This window comes from Aquarana catesbeiana, linkage group LG04 (assembly GCF_042186555.1).
Source record: "Aquarana catesbeiana isolate 2022-GZ linkage group LG04, ASM4218655v1, whole genome shotgun sequence".
Lineage (NCBI taxonomy): Eukaryota > Metazoa > Chordata > Amphibia > Anura > Ranidae > Aquarana > Aquarana catesbeiana.
This window is the reverse complement of record NC_133327.1, coordinates 57,363,389-57,384,132: the sequence shown is the minus strand read 5'-3', so window position 1 is coordinate 57,384,132 and position 20,744 is coordinate 57,363,389. Positions and strand designations below refer to the sequence as shown.

Below are 20,744 nucleotides of genomic sequence, written 5' to 3'. Positions count from 1 at the left end.
CCCTCTCTCCCACAGTTCTGTTTAAGAGAAATAAAATCTCTTTGCATTCAAGAAGTGTCTAGCGCCCATGAATCTACCTTACACTACACACACTATGCCTTACAACCCACTTTATATGGAAAGATGTCAGCAGCTCTTGGCTCTGGAGGTTCCCATTAGACTAAAGGAGGCCTGGGACCTTGCTACATTTGGTGCCCAATGTGGGGCAAAGACATTATCCTCACAGCACTAAGCGTAATTATATCCCAGCCAAAAAGTGTTCTACTATAACAGATTCAGACATTCTGTCAGATGGATTATTGGAACTGTTTTCAGATACTTTATCTTGTACCGGGAAGTGGAGTGACAGTGATGAGGAGTCAATGAGTGATGTGCAGGAGGATGAAGTTCCCTCTACTACTACCGCTAATGTGGAAATTAAGCTGTCCGCCAATGCAGCTCCGCTGATAAGCATTACTAGGTCTTTTGAGGAGGATCGTTGGGCTCGATGGGTCCCCAAAGTTCGCCCTACCAAGCAAATGCCTGTAAACATGCCCGATTATAAGCCAAATGTTGTTGTTGGGTGCTCGGTTCAGCATGCTCCAGACGCACGGGTTCTACCCGGTGTAGGGGATCAGACTCAATGCAGGGAAAATCTCACAGTTTCTTTAGGATAACATCATGTTTAATCCACATGATATTTCCAAACAGAAGAAAAGGGCATCTTGCCATTAATCAAACAAAAATAAACTTCTGCTCTACCGAGCCTTACTGTGTCCGTAGTCTGACCAGTCCTTGGTTTTGTAGTAAGTGTCCTTACAAACGCAAATACTTTGTATCCAAAGGCAGGGAATAAGCAGCCATGCTCCTAGTTGCCTCCGCACATGGAGACACACACTGTCTCTGAGAGCTAGGACCAGCTGCCTTAATCAAGAACTGAAAAGAAAACATTAAACTGTGGTCAATGGACTTGGGAGTCTGTCCCACCCAGATCTCTATCAGACTCCCAATAAAACCAGCCCCGGAATGGACTTTACCAATACAGGGTAAAAAACTATCCTTCTTTACCCTCAAGTCTTTGCTGGTATTATCTTAGATTGCAAATCTAAGAATCCGTGGAGAAACATATATCCCATCAATCACTTTTCCTGAAATTTTAACCTGTTTCACAGGGATCCCGCTACACCGGGTATGGAGACCCTAAGACCCTGCCTTGGCTGTCCAAGGTACAGCGGATCATTATAAAGAAAGTGGCTGAGGAGTACAGGTACCTATATCCCTACATACCGCCCCACCTGGAAAAGGAAATCTTGGATAAAGAAACCCAATGTGTGGATGAAGCTGTGCGCAGTTTCCTCTGGATCCCTCTCCAGATAGACTTTCTGAAACTGTCACCCAAGTTGGCCGAAAGATATACCTCTGTGCTACACACCTGGGGCTATGGCCGTAAAATTAATCTGGACAGTGTAGTTATCCGTAGGCCAGATAGGACGGACATCAAGCGCTTTGTCACTATGGTGAATGCAAAGGGATAGTCCCTAATACTGCCCGATCCCGGGTACTACTGATGGATTCCATGAAGATGTATATGTTCTTTACCCCTGTGGATTACAAATATGAGTTGTGTGATGTTAAGGACGCTATGCTGGGAGGCACTTCGCATTCACATACAAGTTGTTGCTAGTGGAGAACATTCCAGAGGGGTGTACTGCTAGGATTGTGCTGGAGTGAATGCTGCCAGCAGATACAGAGTGTGCCCACCTGAGCCCCGTTGGCTAGTGTTTGAAGTTGTCGGGGTGTTTCACCCTGAAAAGTGACCTGTGATCTTCCTCAGGTTATTGTTTCTTTCATTAAGAAAGGAAATCTTCTCAATCCCCGGCTGTCAAACCGACAGATTGAGGATATCGTTGCAAGGGGACCTATGTCTCAAAGTGCCTTGCACCATGGCCTGGCTGCTTGTTATCTGAACGCAGCTGTGCCTCTTTGTTCCTAAAGATACTCCCTAAAAAAGAAGGGAAATTGCTGGGAAGTGTTGTTCACCCCAAGTGAAAATCTGATGTACTGTACCATGTCAAGGACATTGGGGGGTGTATGTAGATAGTTAGGTAGGATGAGCCGTGGCAAAGGGGCACATTCTTACCATTCGTGTGAATAATGTAGTAACTCAAGCATCAGGACTGTTCTCTTGATACAAAACATTAAGAAAAGTTTTTGATTAGTTAAAAAAGGGGTGGCATTCTCGGCTGGGAATGGGGCCCATTTTCATTATGTATAGGATATAACTGCATTATAGGGTGTATTTACACTGCTATGCTGTTCTCGGCTGAGGACAATTCCAAACCCCTTAATCATGTATGTACATATTGCACCATGTTATTTAGGGTAGGGTGCCTTTGCATTGCTGTTTATTTCTCTTTCAGGTGTTGCTGCATCAGTACGTCTTCCTTGGACAAGGAGAGACAGGGCTTCAACCTGACGACAGCACTAACCCTTTTATACCTTTTTATCATTGTATATATTAGATAGATAGTTAGGAAGTAAGGTCATTGCTTATGTCTGCCTTTAAATATTTGGGTGGCACCTCACCTTCAAAATTGTACATCATTTTGATATTTAACTGTCATATATGACCTACCATTTCTTATGTGTTTGATATTCATGTTTGTTTCATGTGGTACGCCACATGTACTGTTGTCATTGTCATTCTTTCCTTGTTTCCCCACCCATCCCAGTTTTTGCCAGGGAATTTTCTCTTAGGCTTGAGAGCTCAAATTATTGTTTCTGCAAACTCCAAGATGTAGTTTTGTAGGCAGGGGGAGGATGTAGCACCCTAATGTTTAGGCAGGGTTGCTCCTAAATTTACCTGCCAGGTGTAGTTATCTTGGCTCATTGTTAGGGATCAATTGACTTCACCCTAAGTCTAGAATTGCTGCACGTCTCTCTCTTCTGCCGCTAGGTGGCCGGGTATCTGGTGACATTAGGTAAGACAAGGTTAAAGCAAGGACAGATTAGGAGTATATGGGGTATCTCGGCCAATGGGCAGGGGTTTTCTTAAATCCCTTAGCCTGCTGGGAGCACCTATATACTTGGGTGGAGTCAGGTGATCAGTGTTCTGTGCCACCTGGACGGCTGACTGGGTGGACATTTGTTGTATTGCCCAGGCTGCTAGGCTGGAGTTTGGGCCTATCCCAGGCACATCTGGCTGCTAGGCTGTCTGAGGGCCTATCCAGAAGCAAGAGAGCAGTGTAGGGTTGGGACTGCGGCGTGCGGTCCAACCAGAAGTGACGGAGAACCTGTCGTGGACAGAGGTAGAGGGGAATCTGTCACCACTAAAGGACCAACTACCTTGTTACCAGGGACCACAGTGAGTAGCTGAAGCAAGTACCAGAGCAGTATTCTTACCAACCGAGGACGGTAAAGAATTGGAAAACTTCAGCAGGTGTCAAGCCAGGGACCCAGCCAGCGGAGGTGACGCTTACAGAGCAGCCTTATGTGTCAAGCCAGGGACCGAGCAGACCAGTGGGGTGAAGCTTGAGAAGTATCTGGAGTGCCAAGCTAGGGACCCAGCAGAGAAGTGGGGGTGACGCTTGAAGAAGATACTAAAGTGCAGATTGGAAGAGCTCAAGGGATTTGGTGGCAGTAAATGGCTGTCTACCTGTAGAAGTCTCGGAGTCTGACAATTAATATTGCAACTACTAAAGGGTGTCCTGGCCCTAAACCCTCTCTCCCACAGTTCTGTTCACGAGAAATAAAATCTCTTTGCATTCAAGAAGTGTCTGGCGCCCATGAATCTACCTTACACTACACTCACAATGCCTTACAACCCACTCTATATGGAAGGATGTCAGCAGCTCTTGGCTCTGGAGGTTCTCATTAGACTAAGGGAGTTGCTACCTACATCTGGTATAATGCTGTTGTTGCTGTAATTGTTCATAAGTATTGCTTATTATGGTTACTCTGCCTTAACCAACCCATTTCAGTTTCAGGGAATATCTATTAAGAAAGCTTATTAAAACTGTTCAGGTGTGTCAGTGTCTTTCAGGTCCAGATAAGAGCTGGTTATCCAGCAGCTCCTCAGTTAGTAGCCTTATGCATGTAATGAATTAATACAAATGCAAATATAATGCCTTTTACTTGTGATAATATCTGTCCCTATTGAAGGGATATTGAAACTGCAGCACAGTGGTGTATTTAGGTTTTGTGCTGCCCTAGGCCTGACTGAGCTTGCGCACCCCCTAATTTAAATATGCCCCACCCCTTCCTGTCAAGGCCACACCCCTTTCTTTTAAAGATCCGCCCTGTCATCTTCATTGGAGGAGGACAGAGGGACGCCGCGGGAAGAGGACAGAGAGGCATGTGGCATCTTTTCATTTGGGGGGTAAGGGGATATGTGCTAGTTGCTTTGGGAGGGGAGGATCAGACCCCCCTTACTAGCACATATCCTCTCCCCTCCCAAAGCACCCAGCACATATCCCCTTACCCCCCTTCCCCTCATCCATGTGTGCATCTGTTATCTGCCCCCCTTCCCGGTTACTGTGTCCCCCTCCACTGTAAACTATACACAGACCTCAGACCGGCAGCGCGGCTCTTGCACTGAAGTCGTGTCCCTCCTCTGTGGCTCCTTCTCCTCCTGGCTGTGTACACTAGAACATTGGAGCCGAGAAGGAGGAGGAGCCGAGGAGTGTGTGTGGCTGACAGTGGGGAGAGAGGTGGCGGCTGCTACGGAAAGCCGATCGCCGCTTGTGGGACCCCAGGTGGCAGATTTCCTGGGTGCCCACGCTAGCGCACTCTGGCTGCCAGTTACCGAAGCTCAGTGCCGGAACTTGTTGTGGGCTCCGGGACAGTGGCGTCACTAGGTTTGGTGTCACCTGGAGCTGTAAAAATTGTGTCCCCCCCCTTAATTTTTGGACTGGAGGCCCAGCGTTGGAGCTCATTGTGGCGGTCAACAAGGCCTAGAGGATATCAGGTTAGGCACTTCCTAATGGCTCAGTCCCTGGGAACAGTAATGGATAATGGCCAACAGGCTCTCTTACCAGACCCAATGAAACCGCAACAGTGATCCCTCCAGCTGGACGTTCGCTCACTCTGGGTTGCCCAGGCGGACTCTGGTCAGTAGTGTAGCATGTCTGTACCCTGGCAGTGGCTTTATCTTTCTCCCCCTCTGGTGGTGCAGGTACAGCGTGGCTCTCTCTTTGGTGGTGCGGGAACAGTGTGGCTCCCTCTCTGGTGGTGCAGGTACAGCGTGGCTCTCTGGTGGTGTGGGTACAGCGTGGCTCTCTGGTGGTGTGGGTACAGCGTGGCTCTCTGTTGGTGCGGGTACAGCGTGGCTCTCTGGTGGTGCGGGTACAGCGTGGCTCTCTGGTGGTGCGGGTACAGCGTGGCTCTGGTGGTGCGGGTACAGCGTGGCTCTGGTGGTGCCGGTACAGCGTGGCTCTCTGGTGGTGCGGGTACAGCGTGGCTCTGGTGGTGCGGGTACAGCGTGGCTCTCTGGTGGTGCGGGTACAGCGTGGCTCTCTGGTGGTGCGGGTACAGCGTGGCTCTCTGGTGGTGCGGGTACAGCGTGGCTCTCTGGTGGTGCGGGTACAGCGTGGCTCTCTGGTGGTGCGGGTACAGCGTGGCTCCCTCTTTTTCTCCTCTAACACCCCCACCCCCCCCCCCCTCAGCAGAGTGCATGCATGCTGGGGGCTGTAGCATGTCTGTTGACACACAGGGCCGCCATTCTTCAGGGACTATTTTCCCATGATGCCCCCCAGAGTCTTCTGATTGGCCCTCTGCTGTGGCCAATCATGGGGAGGAAAACAGCGGTCAGGACGCTGGGCGGCGGCATGGTGAAACCAATTAGAGCCGCTCTCTCTCTCTTCTCCCTTCAGCTGACAGAAAGAGGAGGGGGGGTGAGCGGGGGAGATACACAGACAGCCCGCATCTCTCCTCTCCCTGTCACAGCGCTGCTCCATTTGCCAGAGAACTCCCCCCGCTCGCCCCCCCTCCCCTTTCTGTCAGCTGAAGGGAGAAGAGAGAGAGAGCGGCTCTAATTGATTTCGCTGTGCCGCCGCCCAGCTTCCTGATCGCTGTTTTCCTCCCCATGATTGGCCACAGCAGAGGGCCAATCAGAGACAGATTTACAGCTTTGCAGAGGGGCGGCTTGACAGTTCTTACTTTAACTACTTTCTAGCCCCCTCCGCACCCGCACTGCTAAGCTGTACTCCCCAGATGGTGGCCCTGCTGTGCGGGAAGAGGGCGCCGCTGCCATTTTTTGGGGGGGGGGGCGGCTTTTTGCCGCCCCCCCGCACAGTGCCGCCCTAGGCCTGGGCCTTGTTGGCCTAGGCCAAGACACAGCACTGCTGCAGCAGATATGCAATCTTCTACAAACTTCTCCTATTTGCTTCCATTTGGTTTGCTTAATTTATCATTGAAAGCATTTTTATATCTGTTTGTATATAAAGAATAATACTTGTTGATCTTGCCAGGAAATATTGCAAGTTAAAGTGGATGTAAACCCTCATTTATACCCAGTAAAGTGAACATCCTCAGATTTAACACAGGGGTGAAACAAATCTCCCTACATAAGTTTTACATGTATATCTGCTGTCTTCAGCTTTATATACTGTTTAGAAAGTTCAGATCGTGTTAGGAGATTTTGTCTTCCTGGTCATCATTGCAGTGAAACCTGGGCATACAGCCAAGACAGCTGATTGGAGGAAAGGCACACACCCCCTCTCCTCATAGGTAGAGACTTTCAGAACTGTTTGTTGAATCGTTCAGCTCTGTGCTAATCTATTTATAGCATCCTCCCCAACACAAATTTCAGGCTGCTTTTATCTCAGTTGATGGAGAACTTGTCAGAAGTTATCAGGCTGATAACAGAAAAATGGAGCAGGAGCCAGGGGACAGGGGACATAGGGCTTTGAAGAGAGATAAGAAAACACTTCAGATATATGTGCCCAGCTCAAATTTCATGACTAGGGTTTACATCCACTTTAATATCTTTTCTGTGCTGCCCCTTATCAGTTTTGCTGTTCCCAGCTATCTCTAAGAACAACAGAACACCTCCCTTCTATGTAATGAAGAAGAGAAGGGGGGTTAATTGTTGTCCACTCCTATAGCAACACCATCTTTCTCCATAGCTACAGTACAGTAAAGTGGTTGTAAACCTCTGAAATTAAAAATTAACAAAGCCTATCTTTCTATAGTGTGTAGTTTCCTCAATTCAAAGCACTTATGCCACGTACACATGATCGCACATTCCAACAACAAAATCCATGCTTTTTTTCCCCGACGGATGTTGGCTCAAACTTGTCTTGCATACACACGGTCACACAAATCTTGTTGGAAATCATGAACGTCAAGAACGCGGTGACGTACAACACGTACGACGAGCCGAGAAAAATGAAGTTCAATAGCCAGTGCTGTTCTTCTGCTTGATTCCGAGCATGCGTGGAACTTTGTGCATCGGAATTGTGTACACACGATCGGAATTTACAAGAACGGATTTTGTTGTCGAAAAATTTGAGATCCAGATCTCAAATTTTGTTTGGCGGAAATTCCAACGGAAAATGTCCGATGGAGCCTACACACAGTCGGAATTTCCGACAATAAGCTCCTATCGAACATATCCCATCGGAAAATCCAACCGTGTGTACATTAGTGTGATTTCTGTCTCCCCTCTCATTCCTTTGCTTACTGCATGAGTCACTTCTGATGCCGACACCAGACAATTCCCGGAGCACACTGCAGGTGGTTAATAGCCTCAGCTGTACAGGTTTCCCTCCACTGAGTCTCAGAATACACTCAGCTCTCAGTTCTATGCTGTGCAGCATGTGACATCAGATTCCTGCCCCCTACAGCTGAGAAATTCTGTGTAAATTCTGGACCTTTGACAGATGAAGAGAGAAAAAGAGAGTTGTAGATGAAGAGATATAACCTATACAGGAGTATTTACTTAATCTCTGTGTATCACCTGAGGATAGTCACTTTACTGGGTACATGTGTAGCATCCTCTAGTGCTAGACTAGTGTAGGTAAACATGTTTTTGTGACTCATGGTAGTTGTGTTAGTCTCTAATTGGGTTGGGTTAGTCTAGGTTAGGCTGGAGGGCTCTACAGTGCAGGTCTCTGGTACCTCCCCTTGGTTCTAGAAGCTTAGAGAAGCTACTGGAAGTTATTGGGCGGAGGCCAGCATGTCCTGATCTGCATGCTGGAGGGAATTTGGCCGATCCCCAAGCAGAAGGCCCTGGCAGGGTGGCTGGATCAGCCCTTAAAGTGGTTGTAAAGTCAGAAGGCTTTTTTATCTTAATGCATATGCATTAAGATAAAAAGCCTTCTGTGTGCAGCCCCACTTTAGCCACCTAATACTTACCTGAGCCCCAGCTCTGTCCAGCGATGTCCATGAGTGTCTCAGCCGTTCGAGACTCTCCATCCTGATTGGCTGAGACACAGCAGCGGCACTATTGGTGCCAGCAGCCGCCAATCAAAGTTGGCTAATCAGTCAGGAGAGAGAGAGAGGGGTGGGGCTGGGCCCCGGCTCCATGTCTGATTGGACACATGGAGCTGTGACTCAGTTCGGGTGCCCCCATAGCAAGCTGCTTACTGTGGGGGCACTCAACAGGAGGGAGGGGCCAAGAGCATGGAGGAGGGACCAGAGAAGAGGAGAATCTGGGCTGCTCTATGCAAATCCACTGCACAGGGCAGGTAAGTATAACATGTATGTTATTTTTATAGAAAAAAAAAATGAGACTTTACAATCACTTTAATATAGAAAGCCTTCTATGTGTAGCAGCCCCCCTTCACCCCCCTTATACTTACCTGAGCCCCATCTCTATCCAGCGATGTCCACGAGAGACTCAGCCACCCGGGACTCTCCCTCTTGATTGGCTGAGACGCAGCAGCGGCGCCATTGGCCCATGCTGTCAATTAAACTCAGTTAGCCAATCAGGACAGAGAGGGGGCAGGGCCAAATCACAGCTCCGTGTCTGAATGGATACACGGAGCTGCAGCTCGGGTGCTCCAATAGCAAGCTGCTTGCTGTGGAGGCACTCAACAGGAGGGAGGGGCCAGGAGCTCCAGCTAGGGACCCGAGAAGAGGAGGATTCAGGCTGCTCTGTGCAAAACCACTGCAATGGGGCAGGTAAATATAACATGTTTGTTATTTTAATAGAAAAAAAAAATAGACTTAAATATTGTGGAGCCTGGCCAGCAGGGGAGTTGGGTTGAAGATGGAGTGAATAAGCTGTGTTGTGTAGCCTGGGAGGGGACCCCAGGCTGAGGGCTGAGGGGAGCTCTGCCTACAGGCTGGGAGCTGAGTAAGGAAGTTGTACTGAGAGATCTCCATTATCCCATGGTCTCGGTTGGGAGACACCCTGGCTTGCGGAGAAGGACCTGTACAGCAGGAGACCTGTCATCTCTTCTAGGGAAGCAGGATTTCCAGGGACAGTGTGAGTACTTCTATGTTCCCCAGAGCAGAAAAGTTTAAAGCTGCAAGTTGCAAGCAAGCTTTTCTGGGACTGTGCTAGCAAGCTGTGACCCAATCCCTTGTCCTGGGACATTTCACTAAGCAGCCATGTGGCTGGTATTTTCAAAAAAAGAGACATAGGGCTCCTGCAAGTAAGATTCTGCTACAATTCTATTCTGGGAAACAGAGCTCCTGTAAAGGGGGATTTCTTTGCCAATTTCATAGAGACTGTTGCTTGTCTGGAGGGACTACAGTCAAGGGTATGTTCATTTTCCTGGTTCACATTAAGAAGGAAGTTGTCCTCATCATTGTTCTTTAAGTCAAGTTGGGCATCCCATAACCCCGATACTCTATCCAAGTTGTTTCCCCAATAAAACAACTAAAACAAGCCCATAGATTGATTCCTTGTGTCTGAATGAGAGTTGAAAATGCGTGTTGCCTGGCTGTGCAGGAATAGCGGGATCCAAAATCCAGCGACCCTTGTGGGGGTAGTGCTACATATAGGAAGGGTTTACAACCACTAAGTAAGCATTGTCACCCTAGGTAGGATCACCAGGTGAAAAAAAAAGGAGAAAAAAGCCTAAAAAAAGAAAATGAATGCAAGCACGACATCTAAGGACTGGTAAGCTCCCATATATTATATTTTGTTCTTTGAAAAACATATAGCATTAAAAAAACATAGGTTGCACATGTACTGTACAGAAAACTCTCCATGTGCTTTCGGTTAGGTTCATACACTATGTATGAACCTAACCGAAAGCACATGGAGAGTTTTCTGTACGGTACAATGATAACCTATGTTTTTTTAATGCTATATGTTTCTTAATGCTAAACTATTTATACGTTTCTTTTTGTCAGAGTGGAATGTCTGTATAACAGTATGGGTTGTAAAATCTTCTTATACATCTGCCCCTTTGATTACACGTGCCTCATCTACATATATGTCACACACAGAGTTGTATGGCAGCCCCCTCCTCTCCGGCACAGCACACATCCTTCTCTTATAATGATTTGATTCCAGCAGTCTGAAGGATTCCGCTATCCCTCCTGACAGCAGCGTGTTTCAGTAATGTTCCACTCTGTGTAGATTCCCCCCTCCGCCTGCTCTTCAGAAGCCTCTCCAGCCAAGACCCTATGATTACAGACAGGATCATGAGAGCACATCCATAGCACAGGGCTTCGAATTCCATCCCCAAAACTTGGACCATGGAGGACAAATATGTGTCTACTCTACATCCACTGGTGGACTACGCAGCTGGAATATTCTTGGTCATTATAGGTAAGTGGACTGGGGACTTGCTGCCATTGGTAAGACACCAAAGGTAACACACACCTTACAACATCGCATTGTACAATCTACTTAACCTAGGAAGAACTGTACAAAGTCTGGAGACACATCCAACTGTAAACCTGGCATTGGGTTCTCCTAAAATGAAAGTTGGATTAGACAAAGAATTTTCTTTTCTTGAGATCTAATCAGATTGCACAATGTGTCTGTCGTGATTACTTGGATTTTTATCATAACTTTACGTGGATTTATTGACCATCTGGTTTTTATGTGGACACATTCCGTATGCACTTTTTATTGAAGAGTTTTTCATTTATTAGGAAGGGATGACGGAGTTTACTTACATCTGTCTATGTTTATGTATAAGCAAGAATAAATCATTTCTTTTATGAGATTTTTAAAGTTTTAATTGTCTGTCTTTTTACATTTGTATATAGTAGAATATATTGATATGTTTTTCATAGGTGTCTATATCCTTTTGACATAAAGCGGTATTAAACCCAAAACCAAAAATGTAATATATTGCAGTTAGCCAATTATTAGATGTGGTGGTTGCATTTGTTTCTTTTTTAGCAATTTTTCTTCTCTGTTTTCCCCTGGTGATGCGGTCAGTATCACACCTCCTGTATAAAGCTGGATATACACTATATGATTTTTTCTTCAGATTTACCAAAACCATATAATATGAGGTCAAACCTTAAAGGGGTTGTAAAGGCTCGTGTTTTTTCACCTTAATGGATCCTATCCATTAAGGTGAAAAAACACCTGGCAGTCACTGGCCCCCCGTTTTACTTATCTGAACCCCTTTATTCAGTCGGCAGGGACGCTCTGGCTCCTTCTCCATGGTCTCTCTGCTCTTGATTGGATAGATTGATAGCACTGCAGCCATTGGCTCACGCTGCTGTAAATCAAATCCAATAACGCGGGCGCCAGGGGGTGGGGCCGAGTGCGGCATTCTGTGTCTATAGACGCAAATGCTGGACTCGGGAGCGTGCCCGCAAGGTAACCCCCTCGAGGAAGCGCTTCTCTGAGGTGGTTATCAGATATGGGGAGGAGCCAAGAGAGCTGCCGGGGGTACCCCAGAAGAGCAGGTTAAGGGCCACTCTGTGCAAAACGAGCTGCACAGTGGAGGTAAGTATGATATGTTTGTTATTTAAAAAAAAAAAAAAAATTACCCTTACAATCTTAAGAGTTTCAATTTGTATGCAATCTGGCAGACCCTTGCACTACATGGTTTTGGTAAATCTAAAGGAAATCAGACAACAAAAGTTGTATAGTGTGTATGGGGTCTAAAGCCTCGTACACACGATCGGATTTTTGGCTAATCGAGTGTCAGACTTTTGTCCGAAGGGCGTGTGCCAGGAACTTGTCTTGCATACTAACGGCACACAATTGTCGGCCAACATACACGAATGTAGTGACGTACTACGTGGAATTTCAGCTCTTGAGTGCCACTCTTTGGGCACCTTCTGCTAATGTCATGTTTGGTGAGCATTGATTCCGAGCATGCGTGTTTGTACTTTGGATTTTTGTGTGACGGACTTGTGTACACACGATATGAAAATCTGACAACATACTGCTGTCCGCCGAAAATTTACTAGCCTGCCATCCAACATTTGTTGGCGGAAAGTTGGACAACAATTGTCTGATGGAGCATACAAACGGTCGGATTTTAGGCAAACAGTCTGTCATCACACAATTCCCTGCCGAAAATCCGATCGTGTGTACGAGGCTTTAGAGTGCCTCCACTCTGGATGAAAATGCAACAGAGATAGCTTTGGACAGCAGCATTGTCAGTCTGGGGTGAGGGTTAAAAGTACTAGCAGATATAGATACACTAAAAAAAAATAAAACCAAACTCAGCTCACACTGCAGTTACAAAAGAAGTTACAGCAGCAGGTTTTTTTTTTCATTTTTGGGATAAAGGTTTTGCATCAATAAAAGCTGATCATTGTAAGCACCCCTTTCAGCTGTAAATGGTTTGTCCCAACTTTCTAACTCCAATCTTTCTAAATCCAATTCGCAATAGCAGGAGATTGTGACTGGCTCTCTATGGAACCGGTTCACACATCTCCGATGTGGCTCTGGTGAGAATTTGCACAGGAGCCCTGTGCATCTTTTGGTCCATTTCAGGTCCAAATTCAGCCAAAAATTTGGGCTGAAATCGGACCTGAAAAGGTGAATCAGGACGCACAGGACCCCTGCTGGGAGCCGCATTGGCATCCAGTGTGAACCCAGCCTCAAACTTTTCAACACAGATGAACCCTTGAAATAACTTTCTGGTCTCAGGGAACTCCTGCTAAAATGTACTATATCTGTAACCCATGATACATTAGTGTGATGGTCAGTGGGAATAATGCTCCTTATACTTGTGGTCATTGGGAAGAGTTACCCCCTTACAAATAGATAAAGAGATCAATTGTGTTAGTAAGAACTCATCTGAGAGGCAAAAATTGCTCATTGCTCAAGGAACCCCTAGCAAAATCTGGAGCAGTTTCTCAACTCCAGTCCTCAAGGCGCCCCAACAGGTCATGTTTTCAGGATTTCCCACAGATGAAACGGCTGTGGTATTTACTAAGGCAGCGAAACTGATCAAATCACCTGTGCAAAATAATGGAAATCCTAAAAACATGACCTGTTGGAGCGCCTTGAGGACTGGAGTTGAGAAACAGTACTCTGGAAGAACCCAAGTATTGAGAGTTGGATGAAAATAAAGCCCAAAAAAAGAAAGAAAACAAATGTAGCTTCATATCCAAGTTGCTTTTGATTTTAAAACCACTACTACTGGATATACTGTAACTTTATTTGATAAATTTACCTGTAAATACTTGTTGCCCATGAACAGTTTGCCTAAAGTTTTATCAAAGCTTAAAGGGGTTGTAAAGGTTCGTGTTTTTTCACCTTAATGCATCCTATGCATTAAGGTGAAAAAACACCTGTCAGTAACCGGCCCCCAGCCCCCCTGTTTTACTTACCTGAACCCTCGAAATTGTCCCACGAGGACGCACCTTCTCTCTGCTAGGGGGTTCTCGGTTGTTGATTGGATAGCTTGATAGCAGCACAGCCATTGGCTCCCGCTGCTGTCAATCAAATCCAATGACGTGGCCGCCGGGGGGCGGGGCCGAGTCCTGCATACGGTGTCTATGGACGCCAAATGCTGGACTCGGGAGCGTGCCCGCAAGCTAACCCCCCCCCCCGGGAGAGCGCTTCTCCCAGGTGGTTATCTGATGCACGGAGGAGCCGAGAGAGCTGCCGAGGGACCCCAGAAGGTCAGGATCAGGGCCACTCTGTACTAAACGAGCTGCACAGTGGAGGTAAGTATGACATGTTTGTTATTTAAAAAAAAAATACCTTTAGTGTCACTTTAATTGAACAAGCTGAAGCTTGAAGCTGATTGGTCACTGTGCACAGCTTTACCACATTATCTGTGCATCAGTTTTAGTAAATCTCCCTCATTGCATAGATAGAAAGTTGCAGTGTAAGGAAAGTTGGAGTTGTGTTTAGCGGGATTTATTCGGTATCATCTTTTATTGATGTCCCCCAGATAAAGTAATCATAACTGTCCTATATTTTAAACACAAAATCCTTCTGGCTCAACCAACCCTTTTTTTATGATTTGAAATATAGACCTATATAAATACATATTAATTAATAAATGAATACAAATTAGCTGCATAATATGTTTAAATTGCACCAACATTTTTATCAAGCCTTCCAAATATTACATTCGTGATTTTATATGCTAGAATAAAAGTATTCAGAACAAATTAGTGGATTTAAAGCTGGGGCTTTAAAGAGCAAAGATAATTGCCAATGCAGCCCAAATTATTATTGCTATTATTATTATTATTATTATTTATGGACATCTCTGCAATTTGAGATTAATAACACTGCACTAATAATATTGCAGCTTTATTGATCAACCTGCTGACTTGTATGTGTGCCTTTAAGAAGGTAAGCTTGATCTTAATGTATTCATTGCTTTTGATGTCCCGGTGGGTGAGGGTGATCCTAGAGATTAGAGCAGAAAGCACGCTGTACATAGACACCATGATTCTGGTTTATATTTTTCATGTATTTTCAAATATATACAAATTTAGACTTTTTGTACATAGACACCATGACTCTAGTTTATTCTAGTATTGTTGCTCATACCAAACACATTGGAGTTAATTTAATGTTATTAAAATTACTACTATTAATACTACTACTACTTATATTAATATTATTTTTACTTTTATCCCTATACTTAATTTTACCTATTTATTTATAGTGTTATTTTTATTTATGTGATTGTTTTGAATTTGCTATTGTGTACTAAAATCTCATATGAGTAATTTGGAGGCATGTAGGCAAATACAGAATCCTGTTGGTCTTAACTTGATGACTTTTTTTTTTTTTTGTAATTAATTATTTCCCCACTCAGCAATAAACAGATTGAACACTTACTATTTATCTTTTTTGTTATATTGAGCATGTACACATGTATGATATGCAGCTGCAATGTTGGTGTGCCTTTAAGAAGGTGAGCTTGATCTTAATGTATTCATTGCTTTTGATGTCCCAGTGGGTGAGGGTGATCCTAGAGATTAGAGCAGAAGGCTCTAATCTCTAAGCTACATAGACACCATGATTCTGGTTTATATTTTTCATGTATTTTCAAATATATTCAAATTTAGACTTTTTGTTTTGTTAAAATGTTGAAAAGTTTTATTTAGATTTCCAGTGTCCAGTGCAATCTTCCCAGTTGACAATAAATCAATTAAGCCCTTACAATTTTGCCTTTTTTGCAACTCAGTCCAGCAAACAATCGGAGGAATGGCAGAGGATCCCCAAATCCAGGTGTGAAAAACTTGTTGCATCTTTCCCAAAAGACTCATGGCTGTATTAGATTAAAAGGGTGCTTCTACTAAATACTGAGCAAAGGGTCTGAATACTTAGGACCATGTGATATTTCAGTTTTTCTTTTTTAATAAATCTGCAAAAATGTCAACAATTCTGTGTTTTTCTGTCAATAAGGGGTGCTGTGTGTACATTAATGAGGAGAAAAATGAACTTAAATGATTGTAGCAAATGGCTGCAATATAACAAAGAGTGAAAAATTTAAGGGGGTCTGAATACTTTCCGTCCCCACTGTATATTTCATTGTCTTGATAGGTGAAATTTAATAGCTGATTTGATCCTATAATGCATCACTTACTGCCCAGCATCATTGTTCTTTGCTCTCCCGTATTAAGGGAAACTGGCCAGGGCTAGGATTTGTCATCATAGGAAGGGCAGACCTTCACTGACAGTTATTAATTGTGTTGTTGTTAGCCCTTTAATTGCCCTATTGCTGCAGGCAGTGTTGGGATTTTAGTTGCTCCTGGTATTGAGCATTGATGGCAAAGTATGAAAATCATGGGTAAATGTGCACAAAGCTTGTCTTAAGCCTCGTACACACTGTACGATTGTTGGCAGGGTATTGTCTGTTGTCAGACTGTTGTCCTAAAATCTGACCATTAGTACGCTTCTTTTGACAATTGTTGTCCAACTTTCGGCCAACAAATGTTGTATGGCAGGCTAGTAAATTATCGGCGGACAATGGTCTGTTGTCTGATTTTCGTCTGTCACACAAAAGTCCAAACAAACACGCATGCTCGGAATCAATGCTCACCAAACACAATATTAGCAGAAGGGGCCCAAATGGTGGCGCTGAAGAGCTGAAATTCCTCATAGTACGTAACTACATTCATGTTTGTTGCACAACAATTGTGTACAGTTAGTATGCAAGACAAGATCCTGGCACACGCCCTTTTGACAAAAATCAGACGCTCGGTTGGCCAACAATCATATCATGTGTACGAGGCTTAAGTGGAGCTTGTTAGGAATGTTGTTAATTTGTTACACATTTTTCTAATGACAGGTTTGGTTAAAGGGTATCTAAACCCAAAAAAACAAATATATTGCAGCTTACCAGTCCTACTTATTTATTTATTATTTATTTATTTATGGTACTTATATAGCGCCATCAATTTACGCAGCGCTTTACATATACATTGTACATTCACATCAGTCCCTACCCTCAAGGAGCTTACAATCTAAGGTACTTATGAAGACTCCTGGGATCTATGACATCATTTTGGTCTAGGCCAGAAACAAGGAAGTAACTAAACTGTAAAAAAGTTTAAAACAAGTAAATATAATATACACTATATTGTCAAAAGTATTGTGACACCTGCCTTTACACACACGTGAACTTTACTGGCATCCCTCTCTTAGTCTGTAGGGTTCACTATTGAGTTGGCCCACCCTTTACAGCAGTAGCGGCCCATGCATTGTGGGCGCATGGGTGCTGCCCCCCTTAACACCACCGCCGCCCTCCCTATCCATGGGGTGTGTCTTTTAAAGCACCTGATTAGAGCCAGAGGCTCTAATAGGCTTCAAAATAGGGTGGGCTAAGGGCGCAGAGCGCTGCGTCAGGTGTGTATGAATATTCGCTGTTGCAACACTGATCCTTCTCCTGGCCAATCGGGAAGCTGTTCCCACAAAGTTGGGAGCGTGAAATTGTCCAAAAAGTCTTGGTATGCTGATGCCTTAAGAGTTCCCTTCACTGGAACTAAGGGGACAAGCCCAACCCCTGAAAAACAACCCTACACCATAATCCCCCCTTCACCAAATGATTTGGACCAGTGCACAAAGCAAGGTCCACAAAGACATGAATGAGCGAGTTTGGGGTGGAGGAACTTGACTGGCCTACCCTCAACCTGATAGAACACATTTGGGATGAATTAGAGCGGAGACTGCGAGCTGGGCGTTCTCATCCAACATTAGTGCCTGACCTCACAAATGCGCTTCTGGCAGGATGGTCAAACATTCCCATAGGCACACTCCTAAACCTTGTGGACAGCCTTCCCAGAAGAGTTAAAACTGTTATAGCTGCAAACGGTGGGCCAACTCAATATTGAACCCTACGGACTAAGACTGGGATGCCATTAAAGTTCATGTAAAGACAGGCGTCCCAATACTTTTGGTAAGATAGTGTATCTTCCTATCTATTTACTAAGGCTTGCAGCAAAAGGATTAAAAATAGTTACTGATGATTTTGAGAGCTTAGATCCGCTTTAACTTCTTTGCACAAATCTGACTGCTTCTCTTGAGGCTTCAAAATCTTCTTGGTGGCACTGGGTTCATGTTAACCTTCATGGAGGTGCAATAATGACACATGATAATGGAGGTTCAGTATTGGGGAAGGTTATCTGTCTGCAGCCCAGAGACCTGAAGCTGTTAACCTCCACAGCGTCTGAAGTTCAGAAGCAGGAAGAGGACAGGGCAGCCCAGCAGTAAAATTTTCACAGTAGCCATCAGCCTGAACATTGTGGGACACATTTCATTACATAAAAGTAATGTAAATAAAGCTTCAGTGAAAAAAAATGTTTTTTAGCTAAACTTTGAATGCAGTATAGAAAACTCATGACACCAATTTGGTTGTGCTAGAAAAGTGCTGCTCACAAGCTCTAAAATGGGTTTACCCATGGGACTGCTGGGTGCCAACACTGGAAGGAGCTTGCTTGTCCCACCTCTTAAGATTCACCACACAACAGAAAGAGACTGGCTGCACACCAGACTAATGAAAGTGAAGACATTTATTGAACTGGGCACAATACAACAGAAATCCTCATCAGGGGAAGTCTTCACTCACAAATGGGCTTAAACATAGAGATGAGGAGTGGCCAGAAGGAGAGAATTTTATAAATATATGAATTAAAAACACTGAAAGCTATGCAAACTACCAAAAATTATAGAACTAAATTAAACAAAACCATCCCATAAAATGTCACTGTTTTCAATAATGTGACCAAGGTCTGCCATTCGTCAGATTTGATCTTACAAATCCACCTTCCCCTGATGAAGAAAATGCCATGGAAAAGGAGTAAATTGGAGAAAATTCCCCTAAACAAAACCGCTAAGACCAAATATATGAAACCTCACGAATGTCAAGCTCTTGTTCAAGTTCTTACCCAGGATCATTTAATATAGGAGAAGGAAACTTATGGATACATTTTCTGATGATACCAAACAAAGTAAAATAAACAAACACAAAAAGAAAGAAAATGGAAAAATTGAGATGGATTGGCTGGAGAAGGAATGGAAACCGACATTCTGACAATGGTTTGCACACTATACATTTGTTGAATTTCTAAAATTATGATTTGACACAACCATAGATTGATGTTTTATCCCTTGGACTAAACTTGGCACCTTCACATTATTTTGATTTATTCATCACTTTGAAGATAATAATTTTGCATGAAAACATACACTGAGAAAGCAGGATAATTAAAATGTTATCAATAAGGGGAAAGGAGGACCTCCGTTACAAGGAAATACTACAAACATTAAACGTATTCTCCCTGGAGAAGAGGACTTGAGGAGATATGATAGCTATATACAAATACCTCAATGGTGCTTCCAGCATAGGGAGGAAACTATTGAGTCTCAGGAATTGTAAGAAGACACATGGTCACTCAATTAAATTGAAGGAGAAAAGGTTTAACCTTAACCTCCCTGGCGGTATTCCCGAGTGTGGCTCGGGGTTAAAATTCGGTACCATTAGCGGTAACCCCGAGCCACACTCGGGATCGCATTACAGGATCCTGGGGCGGCTTTACTTACCTTGTCCCCGGGATCCTGCGATGTCACCCGCAGTGTCCGAGGACTCCGTCCTCCTCCGAAGCCTCTCCGTGCCAGGCTCCGTTCCCTGCGAGCGGCGCGACGCACGGGGGCGGAGCCTGGCGGCAAATTAAAAAAAAAGTAAAAATCATAACACATACAGTACTGTAATCTTACAGATTACAGTACTGTATGAAATGATTTCACATCCCTTTTGTCCCCAGTGCTTTGGCCCATGCCCTGCATGCAGTTTTACATGATATACACTGTTCTTTCTGCCTGGAAACTGGAGATTGTCCATAGCAACCAAAAAGTGTCCCTTTACGTCAAAAGTGGCTTTAGACCAGCTAGAAAACAGCGATAGTAAATTAGAACACTTGCAGAATTGAGCGATAGTGAATTGTGAGGAAATTTATTTTATTACTATTTTTTTTTTTTTTTTTTAATTATTTATTTTTATTTATTATATTATAATTTATGTTTTTGTGTTTCAAACTTTATCATACCCGGGATATCTACTAGACTCTGGTTTGGACAGATTTAAGTGTGTTATTGTTAAGATTTACAGACCTACAATATAAAACGCCAAATTTCCATGCAAAATAATTGTACCGCTTTCAGCACCTAAAATCCGAAATAATCATACCGCCAGGTAGGTTAAACTGCGTAGGGTTTTTTTCACTATCAGGGCGGTAAGGATGTGGAACTCACTTCCACAATCGGTGGTGTCAGCAGGAAGTACTGATAGTTTCAAAAAACTCCTGGATGAGCATCGTAGCGAGTATATTATACAAGAATATGGGATATGATTTTTGACATGAGCAGGCTGAACCAGATAGACTGTCTTTATTCACCCTTACCAACTATGTTACTATGTTATTGATAATTATTCAATCCACGTTTTTTTTAACTTGATATAGATATTGATTTAGGATCAGGGCCTTGGGAACCAGGCTGTCTTGAAATATCAGCTCAGTGCCCAGGACAAAGCTGGCAACCCCCTCCGATTCCAGGGGGTGGGGAGTAGATGGGAAGATGCTAATAGCAGTTTCTGAAGTGTGCCATGCTAAAATGTATGTAATGTCTGAGGCACATGCTGAAAAGTAAAAAAAAAAGTCTCTGACTCCGTGGTGTCACTGTAAAGAAAAAATATCCCTGTGTCTGTGGTGTCACTGGAAAAAAATGTCCCTGTAGCTGTGGTGCCACTAGCAATGGCAAGAAAAAATATCCCTGTGTCAGTGGTGTCACTGGAAAGAAAAAATGTATTTGTGTTTGTGGTATCACTGGAAGGAAAACAGTGATTCTGAGTCAGTGGTGGTGTTGTTAAGAGGTATAAAAATGCCCCTGCATGAGTGGTGTAATCTGGAGGATTGGTTTG

The 20,744-nt window shown here is 44.2% G+C and overlaps 1 protein-coding gene across 1 annotated transcript in view; it reads left to right on the top strand.

Annotated features, from left to right (window-relative positions):
- The first annotated feature begins 10,440 nt into the window (after nt 1-10,440).
- The window catches only part of LOC141139279 (opsin-5-like), an 88,489-nt gene continuing 78,185 nt past the window's right edge, over nt 10,441-20,744 (top strand). Inside the window, exon 1 of the mRNA XM_073625235.1 lies at nt 10,441-10,705. Coding sequence (XP_073481336.1) covers nt 10,633-10,705 — 73 coding nt within the window. The 5' untranslated portion in view covers nt 10,441-10,632. The remainder of the gene's footprint in view (nt 10,706-20,744) is intronic.